General features: G+C 43.3%; 3 protein-coding genes across 5 annotated transcripts in view; 2 read left to right on the top strand and 1 right to left on the bottom strand.

Annotated features, from left to right (window-relative positions):
- Positions 1 to 22,067, top strand: part of LOC125295580 (MIEF1 upstream open reading frame protein-like) — a 25,464-nt gene extending 3,397 nt beyond the window's left edge. The window contains exons 1-3 of one of the 3 annotated variants that reach the window (XM_048244909.1): positions 18,897 to 18,997; positions 20,349 to 20,635; positions 21,983 to 22,067. In XM_048244909.1, coding sequence (XP_048100866.1) covers positions 20,394 to 20,606 — 213 coding nt within the window. In that variant the 5' untranslated portion in view covers positions 18,897 to 18,997; positions 20,349 to 20,393 and the 3' untranslated portion in view covers positions 20,607 to 20,635; positions 21,983 to 22,067. Of the gene's footprint in view, positions 1 to 8,411; positions 8,759 to 18,896; positions 19,062 to 20,348; positions 20,636 to 21,982 lie in introns of those variants that run through there. The other 2 variants (XM_048244908.1, XM_048244910.1) reach the window with 2 other exon arrangements.
- Positions 1,501 to 8,505, bottom strand: si:ch211-256m1.8. Its single transcript, XM_048244901.1, has 3 exons — positions 8,386 to 8,505; positions 7,054 to 7,452; positions 1,501 to 5,664 (listed from the first exon to the last, which is right to left on the bottom strand). Exons 1-3 carry the CDS (start codon positions 8,503 to 8,505, stop codon positions 1,765 to 1,767), a joined length of 4,419 nt encoding a protein of 1,472 aa, XP_048100858.1. The 3' UTR covers positions 1,501 to 1,764.
- Positions 20,534 to 26,859, top strand: mief1 (mitochondrial elongation factor 1). Its single transcript, XM_048244902.1, has 5 exons — positions 20,534 to 20,635; positions 21,983 to 22,146; positions 22,681 to 22,861; positions 23,854 to 24,110; positions 24,705 to 26,859. The coding sequence occupies exons 2-5, from the start codon at positions 22,000 to 22,002 to the stop codon at positions 25,542 to 25,544; spliced, it is 1,425 nt and encodes a 474-aa protein (XP_048100859.1). The 5' UTR covers positions 20,534 to 20,635; positions 21,983 to 21,999; the 3' UTR covers positions 25,545 to 26,859.

The raw sequence follows: 26,859 nt of genomic DNA, 5'->3' as shown, positions 1-26,859 counted from the left end.
ATTTGTCACTAGACATTAGGAAATCATGCTAATTTCAAATACTTATATCACTGACAACAGTAGTCCGGCTAGGATATCGTCATTTAAAAAAGTTAAGTTGCAGCCCTCAACTGATGTTGATGTTTACATATTTGTGTTTTAGCCTGATCCGCCACCCTCCACCTATCTAGTAATCACAAAGTCAGTAGTGTTTCGGCATCTGGGTTGCCAGCTCTGCTCTAGTTGCCACATATGCGGTGTACACCGCTCTACAGTATTTTGAAAGTGATTGTAGTACCAGTTTTGGCCAAAATCCTACATATGGTTCCTTTAATGCCAGGAGGATCAATGTAGAAATGTAAAATCCATTATTAGGGCATCTGTCATTTTCTGGTGTTTTTGTTTGTCCAAATCCTCTGATTCATGTGTGCATATAACAAAATTGGAGGCGTATATTGACTGAATAAGTCTGCCATCTTATAATTATGATTAATAACAGACGACTCATGCTGACACTACCACCTTAGGTTCACCAAAGTAGATTAACATTTAGTGAGAAGTAAGCCTAGCCTACTGTAAATCATCTGATATGCCATCATCACCCATACCAATTTTTCAGTGAGCCATTAGCTGGAATTCTCCTAAAACCTGTTTGGCTCTCATGTGTTTACGATTGAGTATGAGTTTTTGTGGATGAAAGAAGCCTCTTTTCTTTGTCTATTGTGTCGTGTCACACTTATCTCAGAGACCCAGCTGTGGTTTGGCCTTGTGGTGTCCTGCTGGAACGAGCACCATATCACGCGGCCTAGGGAGCGGTAGCATGGCGTCCATCCTAATGTGTGTGTGTGTGTGTGTGTGTGTCATGGGGATACACTTATCCTGTCAATGCATGTCTTGTGTATCAGGTTGTTTGGGGCTGTCGGTGTGGAGACCTGTGATAATTGGCATCTGGGGCTATCTTGACGCCTGCTTCTGTTTGCAGGACATAACTGATTTCCTGAGGTAATTTACCTGTTATGATAGAACCCTGACATGGAAAGAATTGGCTGAGTGAGTGAGATGTTTTTTAAGCAGTACATGCTGACTTTAATTCCAGCTATCAAACTGTGTGTGTGTGTTTCTTATGTACGTATTATATAAACTGTATTTCTAATATTCAATTGTAGTAATTATTTAATAACTAAATAAATCTAAAACCAACACTTGCTAAAAGGTAAAAAAAACAATAAATGTTTTGTTAATAATCTTTATTCATTGATATGTTGAAAAGCAATAATAGTGTAAGGTTTAGAAACTGAGTAGCCTATCAGCTGGGACTGGAAATAATTCATTTTTCAGACTAATAATTGAAGTATTACATCAAGTCTCAATCACTTCATAGGTACATGATAATCCGCAAATTAGAAATAAATGAATCAGATACAATGAAATGAAAAACTGTGAAAAAACATGAGCAATATAGATAAAAAATAGTTAGATGGAAAAATCAAAAGCATAAAAAGACATTAAAATGTATTTTTAAAAGGATATTTTGTGCTAAGATCATAGCATGCTCTAAAATAATAAAATTGTATAAAATCACTATTAGCAGATCCACTTAAAATGCCTCCTAAACATCCTTTATGACAAACAATCAAATATCAAAAGGCTGAAACATCACAATGCCTAAAAATCTGATTCTTTGATTCAAAAATATTTGTGTAAGTAGTGTAATTGACATTTGAAATAACTATCATATCACTCATGTTGTCCACAAACTCTGCATTTTCTGAATGGGAACAATGTTTAAGGCATGTATTTCTTGGCTTTCATTCGTGGTATGATGTGCATGTCTCTGACATCATTATGCTGAAGAAGCCAACATAAGTAGCGCTCAGTGCCCATGCCCCACCCACTGGTGCGTAAAGGGACGACCTGTCGCATGTTAATGTACCATTTGTATGATTCTTCGGGAACAGCATGGTGCCTCAAGGCCTCTTGCACTGTCTCTGAGTTAGGGTGGCGCTCTCCCAGGCCTACAGTCTCACCCAGTCCCAACAGGAGATCGGCGGCTTTGGCTTTAGATCTGCCCGAGCCTTCTACATATGCCTGATAGAATGGCACTCCAAGGTGATCCATTTCTGTCAGCCAAACGACACCACTGTACTTCTCGATCAAGACCCGCTCACCTTTCCGAGTGAGCTTTCTGCCAAACTGAGGCTGGCCCTCTTGAACCCACTCCAGACAGTCAGGGGATGGCATCATAGGGATGGCTTGTTCCAAGGTGACCCTTGGGAGGGGTTTCCCCCCTTCAAGCTTTTTCAGCAGGTCCTGTGCATGGGACAGAGTACCAGCTGTCCTCAGGATGATCTGAGAGTGTTTCTTCAGCATTTGTTGCGTTATGTGGGCCACAAAGCTCTCGGCCACAGATATGGCGGCATCCATATTGCCCAGAAGTTCACATTCAATGTGGTAGAACTGGTTCAGATGTGTGGCATCAGGATCTTCTCCCCGGAAACTGGGTGAGACGTAGTAGGCTCCGGGTAGACCTTCCTGGAACCGCAGGAAATATTCAAGGACAAACTGCATGGAGTCAGCCAAGTAGACATCTTGTCCCAGCATGTTGACAAACACAGGCTCTGAGTCAGACCCAAGACCCATTGGGGATGAGATAGTGTCAGTGGTGATGGGGGTCAAAGCATAAGCATAATGACAGATGTTATGGAAATACTCTACAGTGCTGTGGAAGAGGGTGCTCTGGATCTGGAAGAGATTTCTGTACCATTGGTTGGTTATCGCTAATGTGGCATGGCTTTGAGGATTCTCCCATGACCTTGGGGCTTTGTTCTGTGTGATCTGAGTGTGGACCTTTTTGAGTTCTTCTGGTGATGCGGGTGGGCCATTGGCCGAGGTGACAAACCCTGGGTAGGTTTGAGAAAACTGTGGTGGCACAGCAGTGACCTCTGGACAGGATAAAGCCACTAAGGGAATCAACTTTGCATGGGCATAATCGATTTCAAAGCCCTCGAAAATGAGAGCCACTCCCTGGGCCCTCATACCTTCCTGCAAGAGCTGTGCAACTTTTCGGGCAGCTAGGATGAGGGCTGTGTAGTCTGCTTCTTCTAGACGGAAGATGTCACTGGAGAGTGGTTTGCGGGGCACCAGAACTGTGAGTCCAGGTGTGTTGGGGAAGGGAGTTAGAAAGGCTACATGACTGTTGTCCTCCCACACTCGCCACTGTTTCTCTTCGCCACGTACAATTCGTGAGAAAAGATTGTTATGTGATGGGTCTCCCAGGAAGTCATAGCAGGATGGAGCATTAGGTGTTGGAAGCTTAGCTCGTATCTTGGCTTGGATGCTATCAAGGTAAGCATCTTTACAACGTGGGCCACTCTTAGAGCAGCAGTAGCCTGGATCATTGGGGTTAAACTCTTCTTCCCCAGCAAGGTGTGGTCTCCAGCTAGGTTCCAGGCCATGCAGAGGCAGTACTTTGATCTGGGCAGGCTGGTCTTCCTGGGGATGGACTACAAGGGCACAACGGTGAACCCCAAGTTGTTCACAAAGCAGATTTGCAACTCTTCGGGCCCCCAGTAGCATCGTTATGAAGTCATGAACAGTAAGCTGGAAAATGCTACAAGGACCACTGAAAGATTTGCGGGTTAGTACAGTGGCTCCGGGAGTCCATGGGTCAGGTTGTAAGTAAGCAACCAGTTCATTAGTCTCCCAGATTGTGTTGGAGAAGGTGATTGCTGGTTTGAAGACTTCTGCACGAATTGTGTTGTTGACCATTGATGCGACAAACATGACAGCTGCATTTGTCTCGATCACAGCTTGGCCTTTGTGATCCACTGCAATGATTCCAGCCTGGCAGCCTTTCAGGTTCTCAGAGATCACCTCCCGACAGGCCTGTTGGAGTGTGTAGCCTTTGTGACTGTACAGACTAGCAACTCTTTGAGCAACGGTTTGCCTGAGGAAAACATCACCGTCACCGGAACATGTCACTGCCACTTTCTCGTCAGCGTATACTCCTGCACCCACCACAGCAGTGTCGCCCACTCTGCCTTTCCATTTGCCCACAAGCCCACCAGTTGAGGTTGCAGCTGCCAGTTTACCCCATCTATCCAGGGCAACTGCGCCAACAGTTTGTGGGTGATTGTTTTTGGTGGATTGGATACTGTTGAGTTTGGCATCCAACTCTCTATGGCGCACATCGGTGTCAAAGTACTCAGCTCCCACTGGCTTGTCTTTTTCTGGTAATCCCTGTAGAAACTCTTCAGCCCCATCCCCAACCAGCAGAGAGTGCACACTTTTCTCCATGACTTGTCTGGCTGCCTTCACTGGATTTTTCACAGTACGCAAGCAGGCCACTGATCCTGAGTTACTGCCATTACCATCCACTATGGAAGCCTCTAGCTCATGTTGGCCATCTTTGTTGTAGACAGCACCTTTGCCAGCATTGAAGAGAAAGCAGTCCTCCAGGGCTACCACACTCCTCTCCACTGCGTCTAAGCTGCTCCCTCCATTTCTCAGTACTTGTGCTCCAAGGCTTAGGGCAGTTTCCAGGGCAAACTCAAGGACCTCCACCACCTTTTGGTTTAATGACACATCTTCACCAGCTCCACCATGAATCACCAATGTGAAATCTGGTTTCATCTCCGATGACTGTGGTAGTTTGCTGCACACATTAGGACCTCTGTGAATTCTAGCTTCAGTGTTTACATTCATTCTGAACTCATCTCCCCCCTGCAGAATACACTCAAGTGCCCCCATCTGCCCAGCAACAGCATATCTAAGTGCCAGGAGCATAATTAGCTTCAGTGTCACTTGCAGGTTCGTGTGAAGTTTGTCCAATATACTTGCAAAGCTACCTTTTCCATTCAGGACCATACGAACCCGGTCTTTTCTTCCAAGGTAGGTGACTGCTAGCTGGTCACGCGCATACACATTTCCAACTGCACATTCCACACCTTCCATTAGGTCTTTTCCTGTGAGGTACACAGACGGACATCCAAAAGGATCCAGAAACTTTTTCAAGGGATTGTTTGGGGACATGGAATGACGCAAGACTGCCAAGTGAGGCCCTACACCTTGTCCACTCTTTGTGGCTTTAATTAGATTTTTGTGCTCAAAAAGTGCTAAATGGAACAAGCCTATGAGTTCCTTGGTGTACCGAGGATTCCCATCTGGACCAATGCAAGTAGCAAGTGTGCTAATTAACTGCCGAGATCTGGACGTAAGGGAGTATGTGGGATCACAGCGACCATGTTTGAAATGGCGCATGTGTGTAGGAGTGACAAGGATGTATTTTGCAGCTGATTCCCCAAGTGTTTGTCTCAAGGCTAGCTGCAGGGAAAAGTTGACCCAAGCATCATAAACCCCTCGTTGGCTCCTCAGGATGGTGAAAACATCAGGATACGACGACATTTCAAAAGTGAGAATAGGGTGGGTTTCTGGGGTAGATATTTCAGCAGGTTGACTTGGCATGGCTATACCTTCCAATTGAAATGTTAAGGGTTTGGGTTTTGTCAAGCTAGTGTCAAGAGCTACAGATTTATTCTCTGTCTGGGCATGGATGAAGTTTCTATTCTGTGACTCTGACAGATAAAAGACACTTTCAGCCACAAGCCCAGCCACCATTCCATCCACAGCACTATGTTCAAACAGCAAGCCTGCTGCACTGTCTTTGAACACCACCATGTTAACCACCTGTAAAGAATAAAAGAGTTTTTTACCCTAAAATCTTCAGTCCACTTGATTAAAGGAATGTTCCGGAGCAAAAACAACTTAGGATCTATTTCCAGAAGCTAACAGGTTCTAACCTCAGTTCTTTGAGAGTATAATTATGTTAATCGGTGCAGTTTTGAGCAAGACAGTCGTTTGCATAACACCAAATTGTCTTACAATGCAAGCAAAGGGCATAGACACACGACAGAAACAAACTCTATTTTTCACCACTGACAAGGTTCAAAATACAGTAGAATGACACTTCTGTGGTAGTGTGGCGAGGTTCTCCACACACAAATGTAAGTATTGTAAACGTTGTAAGTGTTTCAAAAGATTATAATAAAAAAAAATTCTGAAGGGTGTGTATTTTAGCCTACCTTAGCTGTGAACGCTATAGGAGAGTAGCCGTCTGCGTTCAAACAAATGCATGAATACTTAGCTGTTTGTGACAATATAGGCTAGTATCGATATTAACATTGAAAAGGAGTGTCGTGGAAAAAGTCCACTTCCAAATCCTGTTAGTCAATTAGCAATTTTCAGCTAACACTTAGCTATTAGCACTCTAGACCAAGCATCCAAACGAGACAATGTAGACGGAAGACTCTGAAGATTGTTGATCATTATTCACCGTATTGCAGTGAGAAGACAGCCCAAACAATGTCCAGACCGAACTGTCAAGCAATAGGGTGAAGGTGATGTTACCAGCTGGTACCCTTGATGAGATCTGATCTACGGATGGCTGTGGCCTGCCTTTTATGCTCCTCAGCCCTCGAGAAGCGCCTCCTTCTCGAGCCATCCCCAAAAACGCTTTTTAGCCAATCATCGTCGAACAGGATCAGTTATATTGGTTACAACGTTTACAATACTTCAATGTGTCTGTAGAGAACCTCACCACACTACCACAAAAGTGTCATTCTATTTTGAAAATTGTCAGTGGTGATAAATGGAGTTTGTTTGCACTTGCATTGTAGGACAATTTGGTGTTAATGCTGTCTTGCTCAAAACTGCACCAATTAACATAATTATGCTCTCAAACAACTGTTTGAACCTGTTAGCTTCTGGAAATAGACTCTAAGTTGTTTTTGCTCCGGAACATTCCTTTAAGTCAGACATTAATTTCACTTTTAAATCTGATTATTATAACGTGTGCCTATATGACACAATCTACAATTTGATTTAATATCACAGTATTACTGAAGGAATATGCTGTGATTACTCATCTAAACAGAATCCAAACTCTAGGATTCTAATCAATTGGCAAATCAACAAGGCATCCTCCATGGAACAAGATAATAGCTTTATTTTAAGCCACACCAAAGTGTCTCTCTGTATCTTTCTGTTAGGTTTCTTAAAAGGGAATCGTTTACCAACCTTGTCATAAAACCTCAAGCAGTTCCAACCTCTGCCCCCAAGTCGGATAGCATTGAGGGTGCTTGCCACGTCAGGTGGTGCTGGTCCATCCTCCAGGGAGACAGCCAGGATGGCACTTTCCATAAGGTCCAGGGATGCCGCGGTGGGCCCTCCTTTCTTCAGGATCTTTTCCCTCACGCTATGCCAGTCTCTACGAGGCTGCGAGGAGAGGGCACAGATGGCTGAGGCATCCTGCTCTGTGCCAGCAGCAGGCAGGTTACTGATGTGTTCTATTTGATCATATATGTCCCCCAGAGACAAGGCGGTGAAAGGACCCTCTGCACTGGGCCTGTGCAGGATCTGTATGGGAAATGCTCCGGCTCGGCTGGTGAGGATGGCATGAACACTGTCTGGGTAGAGCTGGAATGGAAAAGACACACTCAGTTCTGAATTATTGTATATCCCCTTAATGCTAAAAGTAGCTACCTGTATAACCTGTATCACGACGGGGAAAACAACCCTTAAATCTGCTGTAAGCAGTATTTGAGCCCAACAGCCAATCAAATTATACCCCACCCTCTGAGCACCTAAAGTAATGTGTTGATTAACTGGAATAGTGCATGGATTGATCCAAGCCACTTTGTTTCACATTTACAGAGCCAGGACTGTGTGTACACATCACAACAGTTCTTTTGAGCGCGCACACACACACACACACAGTTCAGACAGAGGATCATAAGGAGCAACAGAAATTGTTTGATTGTTGTTGATAGATTGTTGACTGCTCCTTCAAGTAAACACATCTTATCAGAAGGCATGTGTTTGTGTGTATCAGTGTATTACAAAATAATAACTGAACTGCAGAAATTACTGTTGTGTTGAAGATGAATGCTAATATAGATTAAATGCTGTTGATAATCTTTGAAACAATGAAAGGAGGCTGAACATCATTACTAGTGTTATACAACCTCTTGTAATTTGGTGCACATGATATCTACTTCCAGTCTTTGTCTCTGTCTCTGACTGTCACCCTGTCTATCTCCCCCTCTCCACTCCAACCCATGACCACAGTTTTGTTGTCCTCCTTGTGGTATTTCACATGAAGACAACACATCTTATAAACAATATCATGCAGTGAACATATGTTGCAGTCTCCCCACCCTCTTTTAGCCCTTATGCACATCAAAATAGTTGTTTATATGGTTGTTTGGGATTCTTCTAGTTAATCAAAATGACACTTCAATCACAATCAAATCGAATCTCACCTTAAACCCGACATGAATATGAAATATGCTATATTTCCCCCTCATGCTATGTAAATCAGTATGCATATGCCCTATCACCAAAGTTCACCTTAATTTCATCCTGTTTCTTTCCAGGAAGTCGGCTGGCAGCAAACACTTCTGACTGCTGCGTACGTTCCATTGGCACATCTCCCTCGACCAGCCAGGGTTCACTGTAGAGCTTGGCCATGGCCCACACCAGTGCTGCTGCCCTCCCCAGTTGAGTGTCATTCTTCCAGGCCTTCGACTGCGGCAGGACTGTGGGGATGGCAGTGGAGGTGGGCAGCGCATCGCCACAGGACAGCAGGCGGCTTTTGAACTGCTCCGTCACCCAGTTCTCTCGACCCGAACCCGCTTCAGACAGCTTCCTCTGGGCCTCCTGGAGGATCTCTCTCTGCTGGGAGAGGGCATTTTTGTACTGCATGTACAGGTCAGGGCTCAGGGTGAGTTGGAGGACCCGGCCTGCTTCCTGCAAGGTTATGTCAAGGTCTGGTAAGGGGTAGTCATGTAGCGCCATCCTGTGGAGGGGAGGACCCAAGACACCAACCAAACAAAGTTACCTGGAAAGAGAAGCATAGTGTGTCAATAACAGGATGTCCAGGATTATAACATTGTACTGTGTGCCTGCAACTTCGAAAATCGTATTGATTTATGTAGACTATTGGTTCTACTGTAGGTTTATGTTGTGTTTAAATGTCTCAACATAACTCACATGGTAGTGCAGCCTGTGGCTTATTTAGTTTAAAAAGCAACTTACATAATGTGTGTCTTCCTACAGTATGTGCATATACTGAACTCATGGCCAATTTAATTGAACCACAAACAAGTTATGTAACATCAAAGTTGTCCAGAAAAACAAATCTACAGCTCTACTCTTTACCAGCATGAGTATACAGTACCTTGAATACCAAACCAATAAGTCATTTTAATGTCATAAGGCCATCAGAAAAGTACCATAGGAGAAAACATTAGAACTAGAACTAGAAATGGGACACACATTTACAGTTTTTAATTCACAAGCAACGTGGGGAACATATTATTCAATCATCAACTGGACCATAATAATGCCATTAAGAGTGTTCTCTCGTGCTGCACGAGTTTCTCTACTTTATTGTTGTGGCTTAAATTCAATCACTTCATTACTGTCCCCTAGAAGAAAAGTCTGTCAGGGCTAACAACAGATCCATTGTGGCACAACGGGAGCTGCGCTGGTGAAATGCCCTCAAGTTCTATCCCAGGAATTTTCTATAGTGAAATATCTCATACTTCATCATATACTGTTACGATAAACTATTATGTGCCCTGACACACGTGACTTCTGAGGTTGGCGTCAATCCTGATTGTTTTCCCCCTCCCTACCCATCCTATGATGACTATAGAATGGTTGTTTGCATTCTGTTGTCATGGGAACTTGTCTCATGGTGCGTGACTGAGTGGTAATTTGATTTGAGCTGATTGGTTGAGGCCTCAGTTTTTCATAATACTTGCTCTTAGACTTTTCTTTTCTTTCTCAAGCACTCTCACCACCAGACCAGGTTAAGGTTCAAGCTGACCACTGACCAGGCAATAGACTATACCCTATAGTTACACTGCACATTTTTTTAACACTTCACACGCCTACAAAAGTTATCAGCAAACTTAGTTCACACACAATCACATCATAGTTCAGGCAAAATGATGCATTCAGTATTTAGTCTTTCCAGATTCTGCCTTCAGACATAAATGTATATTTGTACAGAAATATACAAAATCATAAAATGAACAAATTTTTAACAAAATGCAGAAAACATGTAATATCAGTGAATGCCAATTTCAATACAGCCATAATCTTAACATGTATTGTTTTTCAGACTCTGACCAAACCAATATGACTTAATAAAATACAAAGGTCTCCAGTCCGAAATTTAACAAATATAATTCAGGGACTTGAAGAGAAGAAGTCTCATGAATTATGGTGTCTAATCGATGATATTCAACCACCCATGAACAAAACAAAGGTGAGGAGCAACGGCTAAATAGCACAAGCATCCACTGAATCGTCAAGGTCCATCCACATCAGTTACGCTAACAATGCGCTGAAGTATTTTCAGTCTGACTAGAGCACATAAAGACTGTGTCTAGAGGTACAGGAATTTTGCTCAATAATGAATCCACAAAACCCGCACAAAATCCATGCCCTGCACATAAAATTGGAAGGTAATCTACAAACTAAAACAAATTCACCTGGCTTGTAGATGTATTTTAGATATCATCCTTCTGAATAAAAGAGAAGAATATAACCAAGCATTGTCTTACCTCAGTCTTTTGCTTGCTCAAAAATAAATGGCAGCACAACGCGGAGCTGGTCGCTGCACAACAAGTTTTGTTGCATTCAACACAAGGCATAGTAGTAATAGGTACCTAGTGACTTCAATTAAGGAATTCAATTTCCTGTCTTGGGGCAGTTGGGTGTGCTCTAAAAATTTTCTCTTCAGTGGAACTGGAGGAAAGTATTTTTGAAGTGACCTTGTAATATAGAGAGGGGGGGAACGTGCCTGATTATACTTAAATGAAGTGACTGGTTGAAGCGTGCTGCTGACACATCACACTTAACCAAGAGTTTGGCTTCTGTGGAAGGACACTGTATATTGGATTATGGCCTATAGTGAACAGTGGTTATAGTGAGTATAGTTACTAACAAGAGGGAGCTCATTAAGTACACAGAAAGAGGGCTTTAGTCTCAAAGATAATGAAGGAGCTCTATACACTGTAAAGAAACAGGTATACGGGACACCCATTACAAGATGGTGAGAGACAGATGAGGGGGCAAATATGCAAATTCTTTTTATTTTTGCCTGGATACTTGAGATTGAGAGTTGGAAGACCATGGCTAAAAGGTTTCAGCTCGGGCTTTTTTTTGTCCAATTGATGAAAGGTGCTGTCATTTGCAGTTTAAAAAGGTTACTCAAAGTAGCCTATCTTTTTCCCCCCCTTAAAAACATAATTAATTCTAATGCTAGTCCATTAATTCTAATCCTAGTTTAACAGAATTAAACGAATAGGTAGGCTAAGTAGATCCAGTAAAATCTTTCCTTAAGATGTACAAATGGGACATTGAATCTGATTGCTCGTTCTGTAGCTCTGATGAAACTCACATCTATTTTGGAACTGTTCACATACAGTAGGCTAAAAGTCTGGTCAGATATCCAAGTTTATTCACACAGAATTTTAAAAAAAGGATGTTTTCTTTGGCATGTTGAATTGAGGCAGATTATGAAGGTTAATACTCCATAACAGCAATATTTATAACAGCAAATTCTGTGGTTAAAACCCTTTTTTCCTGCTTTTATGATTGATTTTGGATAATTATAGGCCTACTGACACTATAATGTAGGGTAATAGGGTGACCAGATTTGGGTTTGTGAAAAAGAGGACACTTAAGTGTGTGTGGGGGTCAACAGACATGGTGACTATGTATGATAATGAGCTTGATTGGCCGGCCCAACGCTAACAGAAAAACACTGCTCAAAAGACTATTTTGAACACTTGAAAGTTTTCAATGTGCAAAAACAATAATTACAATAAAAGCAAGCTCTATACGTGCAAGATATATTTGGATGGCAACCCATCTTTAATGTTGCATATCTCTAAATTTGATCCAAAGTGTTTCTGAAAATACAAACTGAATCTTTTACAGTAGCATAGCTCTATCATTTTGAACAATCTGTTTCAGAGTTTAATAATCCTGACCTGTGAAAACAGTTGGGTTGATGGGGACTGATGTGGATATGTTGTCCATTTTCTTATATCTATTCAATCATGTCTGGTCTATTATTAGGCCTACATCTTTTCAATCCATTATTATTAGATATTTTTTTGTAAAGAAATAGGCCTACATCTGTCCCTTATGTTATGCCAACATATTTAATTCACCTGCATATACTGTAGGCTACAGTAGCCTAGATAGAGGATTATTGAAATCTGCTGTTGTAAGTGTGCAGGCTATCCCTTAAAGGCAGTTTAAAGGGATAACCAAAGTGCAGTTTCCTACCCAAAGCTAGAAAGTTGCTAGGTCAGCAATCGTCCAGAGAAGGCCGCTCAGACAATGGCAGAAGTGTTAGTCATGTTATATTTTTTATAGTCTATGGTTATGAGTTGATGTGCCATCAAAATCTTTTTGGAGACGTAATGTTAAGGTCACTTTAGCTGATGAGCTCTCACCCCTCGCTGCCGTTCGATGCTTTGCTGAATATTGTGTAGCCTACCTGTAGGTCGGTCGTTGGCACCTTTATTTGCGACCGACATGTAAGTGCTTTGCAGGTCAGGCACTCAGCTTCATGTTGATATCGACCGAGACAAAAACATGGAAATTTACGTTTTAATTCGTCAGTGAACTTACACTAAACAAGGAAGTTTGCGCTATTGAGGTGACTGACTGACCAATTAAATGTTTGAGATTTTATCGACCAATGACGGTAGCTAAGGTCAGGCTCAACACCCTACACTTTCATCATTTAACTGTCAATTAGCTGTAAGGCCTCAAAAATCTTTGAACGGACCAGGTTGACATCAAATCGGACAAGTAGGGCTAGATAGCCCACTCTGTCGTCCATTTTCAGTAATCTGTCCGTTGAGTCAGACTCGTTGACACGGTGGTGTTCTACATAATCAGCCAGAGACCTTAGTGCAGCCAGAGAATGTCTAATAATCCGTAGACGGGCTCTGGTGCAGCTGCAAACTCCTCCATTAGTGCGGCAGATTAGTGAAACCATCGTTCACTTTGTGATACAAGCATCAAACTTGGCACAAATATTCTTTGGGACCCACTTTATCCAAAAAGCACATTAGCCACGCAAAAAATCCAATATGGCCGCCATTTTCCAAGATGGCCACCATTGAAAGCCATTATACTTGATTTTTGACTTGGCTTGGGATTGGATAATCACATTTTGATGATCTTGATATCTAAATATAGGTAAAAGGGTCTGGACTTTCTAATTCTACGATAAAATGTCAAAGAATGTGTTAAATTGTGAAGATAGATGCAATTAATGGGAAAAATAGCATATTTTAGTACTAATTTTAGCATAATTGAATTGTTTTTTGTTAATAAAACATAAGTTGGTTAGGTTACTTCAGCAGGGGCATGTGCATGTTCTTTTTTCAATATAATAGTGCAGATTGACAAGAAACTAGTGGTACAAAATATGACCGCCGCACAGTCCTGTACATCCATGCTGCGAAAAATAAATCATATTAATGAATTTGTCTCCATCTTCTACTCCATCCCCCACTCTTGAAACTTTTGTGTCTGCTTGTTTGGAATGTGTGTTTGCGGCCGCACACAAAGTAGCCTACTGGCGCTGCAAAGGTGAATAGATTTGTAGCACTTGCCAAACAATTTGTAGCATTGTTATAAAACCTTTAAAATCTCTAAACAATCACAAGTAGTGCAATTCATCACAGTCCATCCATTGCAACTGGACTGATGAAAGGTACACCTAGGCTACATTTTATTTGGGAAAGCAGCAGCATAATGTATTTATTTATTTATTATTATTATTAAACAAAACAATCCCTGTCAGTTCCATGCAGTTTTCAATAGCTATCAAGAAGAGAGGTCATGTCATGGATTTTTGTGAATGTTTCTTCTTCTACATATTCATAAGTTTAGTCATCTAGTTCATATGATATTCAGCTTTATTGTCTATGCACAAATACCAGTAGTATAAAACAAAATGCAGTTTTACCCAGTGGTGCAAATAACTGACATGTCCAAAAGGGCATTCATGAAATGCTTTGCTAGACTGTTAATACACATTTTAATGGGCCAAGTTGAAGAGCTACTGTCCGTTATTGTTTGTGCAAATAATAGGCTGATTCATGTTCCCTTGCATTTTGCAACTATGAGGTCCATGGTTAGTCTGTGGCTTTCGCCAGACTAAGCTCAATCTTTTAAGAAGTCGAAAAAGAAATCGCCGGCAGATCAGGCTGGGTTCATCCATGGTAGGCACCCAATAGAAATATTGTTTAATTTTGCGATTGAGATATCCACGCACTGGCGCCCCCCCTGCGACGTGTTCGCCCCCCGGTTTCAGAGCTATTCTAAATACAAAAATGCATAGAGGGAGTTATGACAAAACCGTGACTGTTAACAAACTATATAAGGTAGGCCCAATGCTAGGCCTATTACACAACACTCAATTGTCACTAGGCTATGCTGGCGACCCAAATAAAATCTCATTTGGGAACCAATGGCTTACAGTATCAAGCGGACTTAAGCTGCCACCTCTTGGCGAAAAGTTAATAGTTTTGCATATCAGTATATTTCACGCAGCTGTGTAAATCACGGAAAGCGCAATTGAAGTGGACATTTCTAAATGGAACCCAATCCACTGTACAGTAGCTCAAGGTCTGTGGCTTAAACAGCCATAATGAAAGCGTTATCGTTGTTTGGATACTTCACACACACACACATGTTTTTAATCGCAAAGACTACAACTAACAAGCTGGAATCAAAGCACATCAACTCCCCTCTCACACCCTAAACACGCACTTCGAACAAACAAAAAGCGTCTCACGGTATATAGCCATAGGCAATAGATTTATCCATAGCCATGTGGCTAACTCACTTAGCTCCTGTTAGTAGCCTAGGTTATGGTCATAAGCAAATGAGGTGACAGTCGAAAGATACAATTAGTGCTGTTATCAATTTGCTTGGTAGCCTATAACCGCATTTATGATTTTCTACAAATACATCAATAATCAAATTGGCCTCCATCACTCAACCAATGCTAACGGTAGTCTAACATTATTTTACCTACGTCCTAGGATATAACTTGTATAAGATTAACGTAGCCTACCTGCAGTACAAACCAAGCATGTCCGATAAACATTCTCAGATTTATTTCGGCTTCAAGAAGAAATGGGAATTACATTTCATGTGGAAATCGCCCTATCCTTATTAGGCGTTCTCTCGGTGTAAACTACAGTCCTTGTAGGAAGCCTCCATTGTTTTTCCAACCCACTTTTAACTTCCAACAAAATTACGTCTCACTGCAACGATGCGCCATCTAGTGGACAAACGACTATGTATCGCCAATACTGGAAATGCAGCCATGATGATGATAATGAATATTTTTGGCTTTCCTTTAATCCTACTGAATTTGTAATTATGTATCGGCCGTTCTAATTGCCGATACCGATAGTATGTGCGTGCCTGTGTGTGTGTGCATGTGTATATGTGTGCACCGCCATCTACAGGCCAATGAGTATACAGTCACTAAATGTACACATAACCTACATTTTAGACCCCCCCCCCCATGGATGAAATTCAGTGTTTCCATACAATCTGTGGCGGGGCGCCACACAATAAAAATCGACCGCCACATATAAATATTATATGTTCAATTTAATATATAAGATCAAATCCTTGCATTGCCATTGAGCTGCGCTTTTTACGCACGCAGCCTTTCCTTGCCCCGCCCCGCTCTCTCTCGTAGCCTGCTGCCCCTCCTCTGCATGTGCATTCAACAAAATATTCACGATTGTTGAAGGATTGTTGTTGCCACATAGAAGACGTCTGGCTAAATTGCTATTAAATCCGCTTTAGCATCGGACCATGCTATAAATTTGTTCAAAACTGCTGCATTTAAGTTAACTCTGCTAAGATCTTATCACAACATAGTAGGCTACATTGAAGAGACTAAACTAAGTTAAGTTATGCAATCAAGCAGTATCTCAAAGCTAAAGTTAGAATACTGTTTGGATGTCGAATTTAGCATGCTTAGCCTACTTACAGCTGCTTGTCAATTCGTTGAAGGGCTCATTTTATTGAATGACACTGAATGTTTGCAAAATCCCGATGTAAATGGAAAAGTGTTTTCCAAAATTCAAAAGTGCTTGTCCCAAGGAGCCCCCGTTGTCCAAGTCAGCTACCGCCACAAATTGAATCCAATTCTGTGGGAAACACTGGGCAGTGTCATCCACACTACTTGCAAAATGTCACCTTCTTTCCTCCAACCCCAGTTGGCAGGACTCTCCATATTCATTTGATATATACTTGCCATATACAGATACAGACAGCTTGATAGGTTGCACACTTCACATGCTTAGCAAGAGATGCCCTTGTTGGTGGAATGGCATCAAAGGACCTCTGCTTCCGTGCAAACAGGTCAAGTATTGTTCCATCAACTCCATTAGCAGTGCTGTTCTTGTTGTACATTGCTATGACAAACTTCAAGTGTGCTAAGATCCACATCATCCATTACTGGTGGGTATTGACTGAGCTTCTCAAAGATATGTCTTTGAGAAGCTCAGTCAATATGAGAAGCTCAGTCAATACCCACCAGTGATTAGACTAATGATTAGACACTTCAGGGCATACTTCTCAGGATTGCCAGGCAGTCCATTTCCCTCTACCACGAAAGGCTAACACAACATCACAACCAGTGAGGGCATGGACAAAAAGCATGCCATCTGACAGACTTACCATGACCAAATTTAATCCACAGCTCCTCTAAGCCTGCATCCCATAGAGTCCCAAAAACACTGAGTGCAATAGCAAGAATATCCGTGTCACAGGCCTTAATCAACACAGATTTCTTCTGCGCGCATGTAGCTTAGCTGTGTTTGTGGAACGTTGGTAAACCTCACTCCCCGACGCCTCAAGTGTGCTGCTGGCATGCAAGCTAGTAGCCTGGGCTTTTAGCTCAATTGTCAGCACGCTCGACTCCCAATCCAAGGTGCTGCTGTTCGCAGGTTCAAGTCCGGGCGTGTGCAGGCCTGAATCGCACAGGTTCAACACAGTGCAGGTTACACGCAACTGCATGAAGGGCATGCAGAAAGATTCTAGTGTCAGCCTCTTCATGGTTGCAAAGACTTAGGCCTTCCAGGCTGTCAGGTTTATGCAAAGAACATTTTCTTCTTTGGTCACAATTACCCCATTGTCTGGACACCAAGTCACAATTAGGTAAGCTAGAAACCCAAAAAGTTCAGTCTTGTTGTCACTGTCTCGCAGGAAGCTTTTCCAGTTAGGTGGTACTTTGGTTTTGTCAGACACACATTAGGGCTGATGGGTTCTCAGTTATTCCAATGGCACCACCATCACCTTTGACAATTGCATTGGCCTGTTCATGGGCTTGATCAAAAGCCAATCCGGAAAACTCTGTTTTCAGCAAAGTTCCCTTGCTGAAATTCATTGACCAACTGAGGATGTGTTTGTTGTAAAGAGACCAGGTCTCTAAGGTGTATGGAAAGCCATCTAGCATAGTTGACATTGTTTGCAAAGAAGAAGGGGATGAGTGAAGACAATGATTGACAATACAAAGTGAAGTTTGCTTCTCTAAAAGACCTGATCAAAGAGAACATCACCAATTGCATTGACATCACAAGCTCCCAGAATTGAAAATGTGGACTCTTCATCTGCCTCTTTTCACACCAGTCTTCCCAACTTAAAGAAGTATGGCCTTGATCGATATTCGAGAGAGAGAATAAATGATATTTGAGTGAGAAAGAGGATCAACGATATTTGAGAGTGAGCTTCGATAAACGATTTTCGAGTGCAGTCCAACTATTTCTGGCCGCCATCTTGGAAACTAGCCTTTAAATAGATTTCTTTCTTTGCACCATTTTTTTTGCCATGTTAAAATACATACAAATTGATGCCTAGATCATGTAAAACGCCCAGCCATTAAAGTTCTACAGCAGAAAACGTTTTTCTTACATTTGATGTGGCGGCCATCTTGAAGAATAGCCGCCATGTTGGATTTTCAGGTGGCTAATGTGCTTTCCTCAAAAAGTAGGTTCTACTGATTATTCATGCCAATTTTGGTGCTTGTATCTCAACGTGAACGATTGTCCTGGAATATGGACTTAACCTGCCGCACTACATTGCAAGCGCTAACTGGGTAAGACGGAAACACGGAAGTGACGTAGCCTAGTTCCCGCCTTGACGAGTGGCTTGACAGATTGCAATGCGTTTGGCAGATTGAACATTAAAAAATGTTGGTTAAAAAAAAAAAAAAAAAAAAAAACGGGGGTATTTTTTAACCAACATTATTGGAATTGATTTTAGGATTTCATTGTCACTTTTCAGATTTGCTTCAGATATGCTTCCATACTCGTGTGGCATCAAAAGACTAGCCTACTGTTGTTTCTTTACTGTTCCTATTTTTTTTTCTTCCTAGAGAAAAGCCTGTACTACCTATGTAGGCCTACCCCTGTACAATGTGAGTGTATTGTATTACATTATAGGCACAAATCTGGCTAAACGTAATGCATGCTGGACCTTTGCACAATGTAAACATGCATCGTGTTAAGTACAGCATGCATCATGTTCAGCCAGCAGCCCAGTCTCATTCGACAGACGAGCAGGTTGCACGTAGTACCAGCTAGGTTCCTCAGAAGGTGCGACCATAGACAGTAAAGCGTGCTACAGGCAAGTCGCTATCGGCTATTACCAGAGCATGTCTAAACGGGCTCTGCTATTACCATAGGGCAGGCCATTGCCAGCCAGATCTGCGCAGCGCTGCATTTAGTCGAATGAGCCAAATAAAAACACCGGATGTGATCTGTGCTCTGCGAATATCAGGCCGCCATCATCTTCCGGTCTGAGTTTTCTTATGACCCCGGTGTGAGGGAGAGCCTTATTTTTGTGGAACAGTAACAGTACAAGGACATTTTCTTTAAGGTGGTTCTTAAACGTACGTATCCGTATGTATAGGATTGCATCTGCGGAACTGTAATTCCTTAAATCTGGTGGTTGATGTATGTATATTCATTTAAACTTGAGGTCACTGATGATGCTATGAATGTAGCTTTCAGCTAATGTTAGCTGGCCAACGTCAACGCTGTCTTCCTATCCAACATTGCCAGCCTTGACTAACCAACTGTAGCTGTCTTTTCTACAAGTGTTCGTGGGTCACCCCGCGTAAGCTTGCAGTAGTTGTTATTTACCATCTATAGCTACACGGTTTATGACAGCATGATAATCAGAAAACACCGCAAGCTAATTCGCATAGCTACGTATGGTTTGTCAGACACAGGAGTCAAGAGAATTCTGATTAGCCTGACGCTCACACCAGTTTATTTTCAAGCTTGCGTGCTAGCTCTGTAATTTCTGAATACCATTAACTTGTTTGTTGCGGTCATCCTCGGTCTCCTCTGGTAACATTAGTTAGTGTCTGGCACTGGCACGCCTTGACGTTACTCAACCAGTCGCTGGGCCTAAAATCTTTGAGTCCAAGATTGATTATTAGTTTGATTTTTGAGCTGAGTTAGATAACGACAGCTTCATATTGATACCTCTTTGATATTTACGACATGGTGAAAGTGAAAGCGTTTTAAAGTTCTAGTTATTTTGGACTGGCACGAGAGGTCCCTCATACAGACTAACTAATGGCTTTAGCAATGCTAGGCAAAATTGGGAAGTCACCTATTTCTCAGCATTGACAAGCTCAGCTATTCGAGTTGTTGCAAAACTGTGGCTACTGATAGCTGGGTTATGTCATCTGTCAATTCACCTCAGTCTTTCTTTCATCATGGTAGTTTGCTGTTGCCATAGGCTAAACCATTTGCTCTCTATGGTTTTCTGTTCTGGTGCAGTTTGGTGGGGCTGTGTTGTTAAAAGTTATTCTATCACTGAGGAAACCACAAAAATATCAGCAGAGTCCATCACTTTATGGCATTCATGTATTCATGTTTTTGACATAAAGAATAATTATGCCTGTAATCTGCCAGCAGTCAGCCTTATTAATTTCACATGTTGTCATGGACTTTTCATTACGTATGTACATTGAATTTGAGTCTAAATGGATTGGATGAGTTATTGTGGAGCTTATTTGTGTGTGTCCAGTATGGCTTAATGATATGACCTATGACTTCCTTTAGTGAGTTGTAGTCCTTCATTATAATGTATTCTCATATTTATCAAAAATCTGAGATTTCTCTTTGTCAGATAGTATTCTCCAACTAAACTTTCTCCAATCATCATTTCTCACTCCCATATGTCGTCTCACCCCCTCCTCTCCCTGTCTCCCTCCATCTGTGCATCAGGGGCCTGCGTGTGTGTGTCTGGGCCGTGCTGTAGCGTTGTCCCTGATGGGCGGCTGGTCTCGCAGTGCCGTGCTGGAGCTGTACAGAGCGCTGCTGCGCGCAGGGCGCCACTTGCAGTACACTGACCGCAACTACTACCGCCGCGCCGTGGCCCGTGAGTTCCGCCGTTGCCAAGCGCTGTCCGCCCCACAGGAGAAGGAGGACGCGCTGAAGAGGGGCCAGTTCTTCCTCAACAGCCGTCTGGGGGGGCTGGTGTAAAGAGAGAGGGGGGGCCAGTGCGTGACCAGGTAGGCATGGTCAATTATTATTCACCCTTTGTTCCTTTTATCACTTCACCTATTTAGGGAACAGTTTTTGTCCAAAGGAACGTAAAGTATAAAACAGATCTTTTTGTACATACTGCGTGTGTGTGTGTGTGTGTGTGTGTGTGCTCTTTGAGTAATGAAGCCATTACTGTTGTGTCGGCACCATGCTTTCCAAGTTGGACTTGGAGTTGATAGCACTCTGATCTACCGGTGAAGCTATACGTTTTTCATTTTGTCAGTGTCTAATTTCTCTGTGCGGTTCATTAGTTTGGGCTTGGGATCGTTGATTTGTGGATCATATGCATTTGTGGACTTCATAAAGCAGTAGATGGAATGGTCACATCATGCTCTACCAATTGAGTTACAGTTTGAGCTGTGAATCTTTGTAGTGCATAAAAGGACTGTATGTAAAATGGACTAGCAGTCAGTTAGTGTGCTAAATTACTTCAGACTCCCCACCCCAAGAAGATTGGTAGCAGTGTTTTATGTTTGTGAACCCCAACCTTAGGTCTGCTTATGGCAAAAATCATAATCGATTATTTGGTCAATATGGAGATAACGATTATTTAACACATTTTGTAAAGGTAAATATACAACAGTTACCACTGTAAAGCTAAGGGTGTGCTCGACAAAATGTTGTTACAAAACAGAATACTGCAGAAATAATCATTCTACCTCAATTTTGTTGTTTTCATAATCGTTAAAAATCATAAATGAAATTGACATTTCATTTTTATGATGGAAAGATATCATAAGTTACCATTAGTGTCTCCATGAACATCAATTGAGGATTAACATATTACTGGCTGATAGTCTAACTAACCAATGAGCACATTTTCATGCCAGGAATAAACCGGTGTTAGTAAACCGAATATGGCCTTTTTCGGTTTATTTCAATCAGAATAAGGTGTTTACAAGACAAAGGCATATTCGGTTTATTCTCAATAAACTGATTCGAAACCGTTTATTGGCTGCATGGAACCACACTCAGTGTTTATCGATGGATTTGCTACTGAGCTACTTATTGGTACAAGATAGCCATACATACTCAGGCCAATAAGCAGCTTAAAGCAGTGTGTTGCCCAGAGCTTGGTAGAGATGACGACATTAGCGAAATGTAGACTTAGTGTTAATTAACTTTCTTCTTTGAACTACTCTTGGTTTTATCTGGTTGACCGCCTTAACTGATATCTAACACTGGCTTAATCTTTCCTTTAATCTTTTGCCTCTTGCTCTGCCTCATTCTCTCTCATACTTCTCCCCCTCGCTCTCTCTTACCACTTTCTTTTATTTTCTTTCTATCAATCTATCTTTCTATCTTTCACGCAGAGCGGGGTGAGTAAGGTATGGCAGGAGTGAACGGGGATCGGAAAGGCAAGAAAGATGACAATGGCCTGGGCACTGCCATCGACTTTGTCCTCTCCAATGCTAAGCTGGTGCTCGGAGTGGGCGGGGCAGCCATGTTGGGCATTGCAACGTTGGCAGTCAAACGAGTGAGTGCCCCCTCCCCACACCAGTGCACACAACATTACATGGCACAACACAACATTCTTAAACTGCCATGCCCGGTTATCTGGATTATTCAATTCAATTTAATCTTTATTTCAGACTCACAGGAGGGTCCCCAGCTTATAAGACAATTACATAAATAGAGTAAAATAAAATAATAATTTCATAGCACTAGTAAAAGTGAAACATACATGATCAATGTATCAAACAATCAATCAATCAATGTTCAGTATAGCTTCTCCTGCCAGTGTTTCATTATCCAAGTCATTTTACGCGACAGGGTTGACCCAAAGTTCTTTACAAATGATTACCTATGAATAATAGCAAAATACCAAATAATAATACAACAGAGTACAAAATGCCTACATAAGAAATAAAATACATAGTACATAGAATAATAATAAAGCAGTGGTAATAATAATAAAAACACCAAACACATATATGTATACCCCTCCTCCATCTTCTTGTTCCTGTTGTAAAACCCGTCCCCCCACCCTTGGCTTCTGCTCCCTCTGCAGATGTATGACCGGGCCATCAGTGCCCCATCCAGCCCCACGAAGCTGGAGCCGTCGGGGAAACGCAGCTGGGAGGAGCCCAGCTGGCTGGGGTCCTCTCCACGCACCCTCAACCGCGACATGAAGTCCACGGTCAGCCGCTCGCTGCAGACGCTGCCCACCTCTGCCAACTCCTTTGAGCCAGGTGAGCTTCTAGGCGAACCAGGGAAAGGTCATTGGTGAGCTGCCAGGCAGGTGAACCAGACGGATCTGTCAGTGATTAAGCTGGAAAACGACTGTAAAACCTCTGGAAGTACCACAGTGAGATGACCGCTGCATAATCATATCAGCTTGATATTGTTTTTGACATCTGAATTGGTGGTGTAATGGGTGATTGTCTTGTCACTGACAGGGGGATGGCTGTACTACCTCTATGGTGGGTGATCCTTTGACTATTTTGGTTGCTATAGAAATAGCCCTTTGTTTTGTAGTATCCTCACCATTGTAAACATCCGAAGTAGCCTCAATCCCACAGACTTTGGTTTGAGCACTTATGGTAGTATGTTTATTATAGCTCATCTTTAATAGTGTCCTCATGTGATAGTTTGTAGTTTGTTCATGTATTTAAATTGAACAGCAGAAGCTGATGTAGTGGTCTTCCTTTAATCGTATTGAACAAGCTTAGAAAGTACCCGTTGGCTTCATTCCAGTAGACAAGTATTAGTTGTATTAATGAGACTTAGACAAGTTTTTGGCCTCGCTTTACTAATTGTGAAACATGTTTACTACGGCCGTTGTCCTGTGGTTTTTAAGTTCATTTGACATTTGATGTGGCTGTGTGACTGACTAATGTCATCCCAAGAGCAAGTGTGTGTGTGTGTTAAGTAGAAAGTGAGTTCACTGCAGTTGACTGGTTAATGCAACAGTCTGTTATCATGACCTAGAATAGGTGATGGCCTAGCTGATCTCAGAATGGCCTCCAAGGTTTGATCATAATTAGGTACTAAATAAAGGCCAGTAACATCAACTGTTTCTTCTCTCTGAATTCTACTCCAAGATTAACATGCTGGTGTAGTGAAGGTGTTGATCATTCCTCTATGTCTCAGTTACCAATGTACTTCGTACATAATATGACTTCCTGTCCCCTGTTCCCCTCCCACACCTGCATGGTTCCTCTCACCATCCCGCGGTGTCCAGACCTGATGCGTCGTGCTGCGGGTCGCAATGCCCATGAGCAGGTGGGCCTGGCGCGGGCGCGGATGCGCCTCTCGCTGCAGGAGCACCTGTGGGCGTTCTTCCGCGAGCGAGTGGCCATCCCCGCCGAGGAGCAGGCCGTGGCTCGCCGCGCCGCACTGGACATCTGCTCTGAGCTCCGCGTCTTCCTGCACGCCAAGCTGCCCGACATGCCGCTCCGCGAGATGTACCTGAGCGGCAGCCTCTACGACGACCTCCAGGTGAGTCTGTGGAGATGGGGCACGCCAGGAGAGGGCTGGTGACCACACGCTGAAGAGGAAGTGTTGAATTCACTCACTACGTCTGTTTTGTTCACAGGAAACTCCAATATGATCAAAAATTGAATTACAATCCACTGGAATTGCGATTTTGCATTGTAGCCAGCCACTCCCATGTAGAATTGTAGAAACAAAATATTGTTCTCACTTTTGTGTCCGTCCACTTCTGTGTCCCACTGCTATTGCTATTATGCGGTTTTGAACTTTATGCTTCTCTTTTACGCTGCGGACTGCGGTTACATTTGGAGATTTCTGTAAATGGAGCCGTTTATTTCCATTACATTGTTTGGTAGATATGTAGCCATAACCTGTCAGTACTGTAGAGCACCTGTCAAACTCTTACCTGTCTTGCCTATCTTCAGTAGCAATGCTTGTATTACTACTATGCTTTTATGAACTCTATGCTTCTCTTTTATGTCATGGAGATTTCTGGAGAGTTTAATTTCATTACATTGACTGTTAAGTTCACATTATACCCTTTTTAAATGCAGCCCAAACCAGTCCATAGAGCACCTGTCTAATCCTTATCTGTCTCAGGTGGTGACCGCCGACCACGCCCAGCTGATGGTGCCCATGATCCTGGAGAAGAACTTGTGGTCGTCGGTGCCGGGCGAGGACACAATCATGAACGTCCCCGGCTTCTGGCTGGTGCGGCGGGAGAACCTGGAGTACTTCCCCAGGGGCAGCAGCTACTGGGACCGCTGCATGGTGGGCGGCTACCTCTCCCCCAAGAGTGTCCTGGAGGTGTTTGAGAAGCTGGTGGCCGGCACCATCAACTGGCCGGCCATCGGCAGCGTGCTGGACTACGTGATCCGGCCCGTGGTGCCGTCGGAGACGCTGACGCTGGAGGTCCAGTACGAGACGGACCGTCGCCTCTACGTGGACTTCCTGCCGCTGCTGGTGATGGACGACGGCGCGTCGCTCATCGCCAAGCCCCACCGGCTGGCGGCCGAGCGGCACGAGAACCTGTGGCGGCAGAGCTTCCGCGTGGCCGAGACGGCCCGGCTGCGCGCGCTGGACCAGGAGGACGGCGGCTGCCGCTGCGCCTGCCTGAAGGTGGCCAAGGCCGTGTGCAAGCTCAACCCGGCGCTGGGCAGGCTCAACGCCAGCCAGCTGACCAACTCGCTGCTGCTGCTGAGCGAGCACGAGGGCGACTGGACGCAGGAGGCGCTGGCCGACCGCTTCATCAGCCTGCTGCGCTCGCTGGTGGGACACCTGGAGGCCGGCCGGCTGCCCTGCGCTCTCTACCCCCGGGTCAACCTCTTCTGCGAGCTCACGCCCCTGGAAGTGGACGAGCTGGGCTACACGCTCTACTGTGCCCTCTCCGACCCCGAGAGCCTGCTTAGGACTGGCCTACAGGAGACTGACCAACCATAGCATGGCGTCTGAGGTGCTGCTGGTGCGTACGTCTGTTGCCATGGAAACGGGCCGTGAAGGTGCCAGCCTTAAAGCTTAAAAACATCAGACTCATTTACTCTGTGGTTGGCTTGCGCCCTGGTACAGCTCACTCTAAAAGCAGCCATCTGCAGTAAGAGAGAGGCAGCATCTGTGTAAAGCCCATGTAAATGTCTATGGGAGTCATCACAGTGCCCTCTTGTGTATTCTAAAGGTAATGCAATAGAATCATACTCTCTTGTAAGAACCATATAAAAGAATAAAATGCCCCTCAGCCAACTGAGAAAGTAGCAGAGGCCCCTTTGTGTCCACAGAAAACACCGTTCTGAGGCTAATCAGAATCTCATGGACCACTTTTTCTTTTCTACATGTGTCACCATCTATATTTTGTACTGATGTTTTAAAGATCTGCAGTAGAAGCAATCGCAGCTAAACCATGCAATGAGAGACTATGGGGGACACGCTGCCTAATTTGTATGACCTCTTGACTTCCTTGCGCCCTCATATCAGTTACACACACACACACACACACACACACACACACACACACACACACACACACACACACACACACACACACGGCAGACACACACTGTGATGAGTGAGTGTTTTGTGCACTGTTTCTGTCAGAGCTACTGGAGATGTTAAGCACTATGTGAGATCGAATATTTAATCAATGGCAAATTCCTAATTGATTGGTGGGTGTGAGTTTGCTGCAAGGCAGATGGGGGGCTCGTTTTCTAGCAGTGGTCTACAGTGGGTCGAACAAGCTCATGTTTTGGTATGTCTTTCTGGTCCTGCATGGGCTTAGAAGAGATGCTATTTTAAACTGTTCCATGTTTTGTTCGTGTCTTTCAAAGCGCGTCAGCGCCTATATGAGATGACAGTGGAAGCTGCATGGATATGAACGATGTTGTCACCGTTCTCACGTGACAGGCTGCCTTCTCTCTTACCCACAGGCGTTTGATTAGTCAAATTCCTTTCGGTGACCCAGGAGGCTCAAGAAGTCAGGAGGAGAGGACTTGCTTGTTTACAAGCTCTGAGACGGGTCCTTGTTTCCCAGAAAGGGAACTAGTGTTGAGTGTCAGTGGGCTTTTGGGTCGGACTCAGGCTCTTTAGCCTGGTCTTTCTGTTGGCCTGAACCACCACAGCTGTCTAATGACTTGATTTTTTTTTTTTTCTGTTTCTTTTCTTTTCTTTTTTTTTTTTTTTTTGTCCAATTTTTTTCCTCCCTTTTTTTTCCTGAAGTCATCGTTTTAGAGCTCGTCTCTTAAAATGAATAAACTGATGTTGATTA

The sequence above is a fragment of the Alosa alosa genome, chromosome 6, assembly GCF_017589495.1.
Source record: "Alosa alosa isolate M-15738 ecotype Scorff River chromosome 6, AALO_Geno_1.1, whole genome shotgun sequence".
Classification (NCBI taxonomy): domain Eukaryota; kingdom Metazoa; phylum Chordata; class Actinopteri; order Clupeiformes; family Clupeidae; genus Alosa; species Alosa alosa.
Note: the sequence above shows the minus strand (reverse complement) of the source record. Positions and strands in the feature narration are given on the sequence as shown.

Excerpts from the sequence above, each read along its gene's own strand:
- si:ch211-256m1.8 (XM_048244901.1), bottom strand. The coding sequence starts at position 8,505 with ATGGCCAAGCTCTACAGTGAACCCTGGCTGGTCGAGGGAGATGTGCCA. Across the intron at positions 7,453-8,385 it reads AGAAACAGGATGAAATTAAG|CTCTACCCAGACAGTGTTCA; the intron begins GTGAACTTTGGT and ends TTTCCATTCCAG. Across the intron at positions 5,665-7,053 it reads GCTTGAGGTTTTATGACAAG|GTGGTTAACATGGTGGTGTT; the intron begins GTTGGTAAACGA and ends TATTCTTTACAG.
- mief1 (XM_048244902.1), top strand. The coding sequence starts at position 22,000 with ATGGCAGGAGTGAACGGGGATCGGAAAGGCAAGAAAGATGACAATGGC. Across the intron at positions 22,862-23,853 it reads TGCCAACTCCTTTGAGCCAG|ACCTGATGCGTCGTGCTGCG; the intron begins GTGAGCTTCTAG and ends CGCGGTGTCCAG. Across the intron at positions 24,111-24,704 it reads GCCTCTACGACGACCTCCAG|GTGGTGACCGCCGACCACGC; the intron begins GTGAGTCTGTGG and ends TATCTGTCTCAG.